This window comes from Austrofundulus limnaeus, unplaced genomic scaffold (assembly GCF_001266775.1).
Source record: "Austrofundulus limnaeus strain Quisiro unplaced genomic scaffold, Austrofundulus_limnaeus-1.0 Scaffold91, whole genome shotgun sequence".
Taxonomy (NCBI): Eukaryota; Metazoa; Chordata; class Actinopteri; order Cyprinodontiformes; family Rivulidae; genus Austrofundulus; species Austrofundulus limnaeus.
In genome coordinates, this window is record NW_013952493.1 from 1,512,318 (window position 1) to 1,515,076 (window position 2,759).

General features: G+C 38.2%; 1 protein-coding gene across 8 annotated transcripts in view; it reads right to left on the minus strand.

Moving 5' to 3' along the window:
* spag9a (sperm associated antigen 9a) overlaps nucleotides 1-2,759 on the minus strand; it is a 35,461-nt gene that overhangs the window by 15,980 nt on the left and 16,722 nt on the right. For 5 of the 8 annotated variants that reach the window (XM_014012484.1, XM_014012485.1, XM_014012479.1 and 2 more), the window contains 4 exons: nucleotides 1,955-1,966; nucleotides 1,509-1,523; nucleotides 1,180-1,237; nucleotides 939-1,091 (listed from right to left, as the gene is read on the minus strand). In XM_014012484.1, the coding sequence (XP_013867938.1) occupies nucleotides 939-1,091; nucleotides 1,180-1,237; nucleotides 1,509-1,523; nucleotides 1,955-1,966 (238 nt within the window). The remainder of the gene's footprint in view (nucleotides 1-938; nucleotides 1,092-1,179; nucleotides 1,238-1,508; nucleotides 1,524-1,954; nucleotides 1,967-2,759) is intronic. The other 3 variants (XM_014012481.1, XM_014012482.1, XM_014012483.1) reach the window with 3 other exon arrangements.

Here is a 2,759-nt window from a genome sequence, read left to right on the forward strand (position 1 = left end):
GCTCTGCTCTGATTGGATAAAACGGCTCTGGACTTCATCTGATTTGTTGAAGACAGTGTCTGTTTAATCCTTATATCAGGGTCCCGCAGCTCCCGCCATCCATAGAGGCTTTGTGAGCACCGAACAACAATCCAGTCACACCAGTGTAGCTGGATTATTATTATTTTTTTTTTTTTTTTAAGAAATCAGGTCGCATTTGTGACCAAACTGGTCGCACTCTAGAGCCCTGCTAGCTGTTGTTGACAGACAATCAGGTACAACCTTAGGTACGCAAGTGAGCTTTATGACATTCCATCTGGTGCGCTTTTTCCTTCTTTGTCCGCGCATGCGCACCTGCGCACCGCTTATGTGCAACTCTGCGTATAACAACAGCAGCAGTTGTATTTTTCACACCAGAGTCAGGAGGAAGGAATTGTTTTTGTTACTTGTTAACTGTGGAGACGAAAAGAAGACGTTCACTTGCTCCTACATCCATCTTGCTAATTTAACAATCAGCTTCTGCTCTTGGAGCACAGTGGATCTTTTTCAACACATGAAAGTTCACATGTATGGCAGGCCATTTTTACATTTAATCAGCTTCACCACACTTGCATTCCAGATTGAAGAAATTGGTTTATGACTAGACATATTAGTTATTTCAGATAGATATATAACTAATGAAAATTAATTTGCAGACTTTTTCATGTTCTGTAAGATTTATTTAAAACAAAGCTGCACTCTTTTAAGAAATACTAGTAACGGTAATTTGGTGTTCAACCTCACCCCTCACTCTCCCAAGGCCAATACTTTTAAGGGGAAAACACTCAAGTTTAAAGCTTCTTATTGACTGACAATACAAAAAAACTGTTTTTATAGTATATTTGATAAAAGCCCTCAGAAACTTTAGTCCAACAACTAGAGCCAAATTGGTTTTATTTTGGTGAAAAATCGTGTCTTACTTTTTGAGATCCTCCTCCAGCTCTTTGGTTTTCTCCTCCAGCTTGTTCTTGGCCTGCAGCAGAGCCTCCAATTCCCCCTGCAGCATCTCCTTCTCACAGGTCAACTCGTCCACTCTCAGGATCAGGTCTTTGTTTACCACATTCAAGGCATTCCTAAAAAGTCAGAAAAGACATTTACCAAAATCACAACACATTCAAATGAAAACAATAAAAACAGTAGAGTTAGAACATCGATGCTCACTTTGTTTCAAGCAGCTGTGAATTCTCCTGGATAAGATTTTCCACTTCCCGACCCATTCCTGAAGAGGAGTGAAAGCAAAACGAGACTTTTATTTGAGGAAGGAAAGAAAAATTTGTGACACATTCAAGCTATGACTACATTAGCACTATAGAGATTAAGTCATACTATCATTAGACATCCAACGTGGCACAAAGATGCCAAATAGCTCTTAGGGAGATATTTGTTACTGCAGGTTTCACAGCAAAACAAACTACTACAACAAAACAGACTCACAGCACACGTCACATGACCGACAAGAGAGGAATGAGGAGAGWGGGTGAGCTTCTTACCAATCAAACTAAGGTCTGAGAAAACCATGCAATCCAAGCCAGGCGGAAGAGTACGACAGAGAGAAAGAGGGAAAGAAATATGGATATAGTTTGAGACAGTGAAATGACCCAAATAATGAAGGAGCCAGAGCTGAATGTGAAGCAGCTGACTCAAAAAGCTGCAAAAATTGACAGCAGTTAAATACAAGGAGAATCCAACAAGGGTTTAAAGAAAATTGTTCCCTAAAAAGAACAATTACAGCTGCAAAGGAAACTTTAAAAATCATCATCCATGCGTAAAACCATGTCAAAGAAAATGCTGGAGAACAATAAGTTGTGCATTAACCACTTCTATCAAACATAAAGATGAAGAAGCTTTGAGGTGGGTTATGGAATAGGGTGAAAAATGACTTAAAGAGATACCACAGGAAAAAAAAGTTAAGATTGAGATTTGAGGTCATACACACCAGAGTACTCCACTGGATTTATGGACAAAAGCCAGAGAATGAGATAGAGGAGAGAAAAGAGGTGATGTTAACATGGGCGCAGGGCTAACAGAGCACAACATCAGCACAAAGAGTGGCGTGGCAGTGAGGAGCAGGAGCTGGAGTTACAGTGATGTTACTATCAGCATCTGCTGCTGGTGRTCATATTACTGCTGCAAATATGGCAGTCAAAGCTTCAGTAAAACAGACTGATGGATGGGGGRAAAAAGCACAGAAAAATCAGTAACTGCAAAGTGAATCAATTTCTTTTTGCATATACGGGTCCTTCTCAAAAAATTAACATATTGTGATAAAGTTCATTATTTTCTGTATTGTACTGATAAACATTAAACTTTCATATATTTCAGATTCATTGCACACCAACTGAAGTAGTTCAAGCCTTTTATTGTTTTAATATTGATGATTTTGGCAAAAAAGTAAAGAAAAAGCAAAAATCCCCATCTCAAAAAATTAGCCCCATTTCAGGTTTTAGCAAGTCAAATTCAAGACTTTTTAAGACCTTTTTAATACCACCTTGAATGAAATTTAAGACCGAAAATATAAGCAATGGTTCGGGAATTCTACTGTATTACAACCAAGCACATGTTGGTCACTCAATAAAAATCATTGAATATAAAGATATTCAGCTCTCTGGCTAAATTAGCTGTACTTTACAAGCGCAATTATTTGGCTGGAAACAGCCAACATAAATACATCTACTAAATACATTCATGGCATAAAACTTGTGTTTTAACCTCCAGTTTTGCCTTTATACAAAAATAAACCA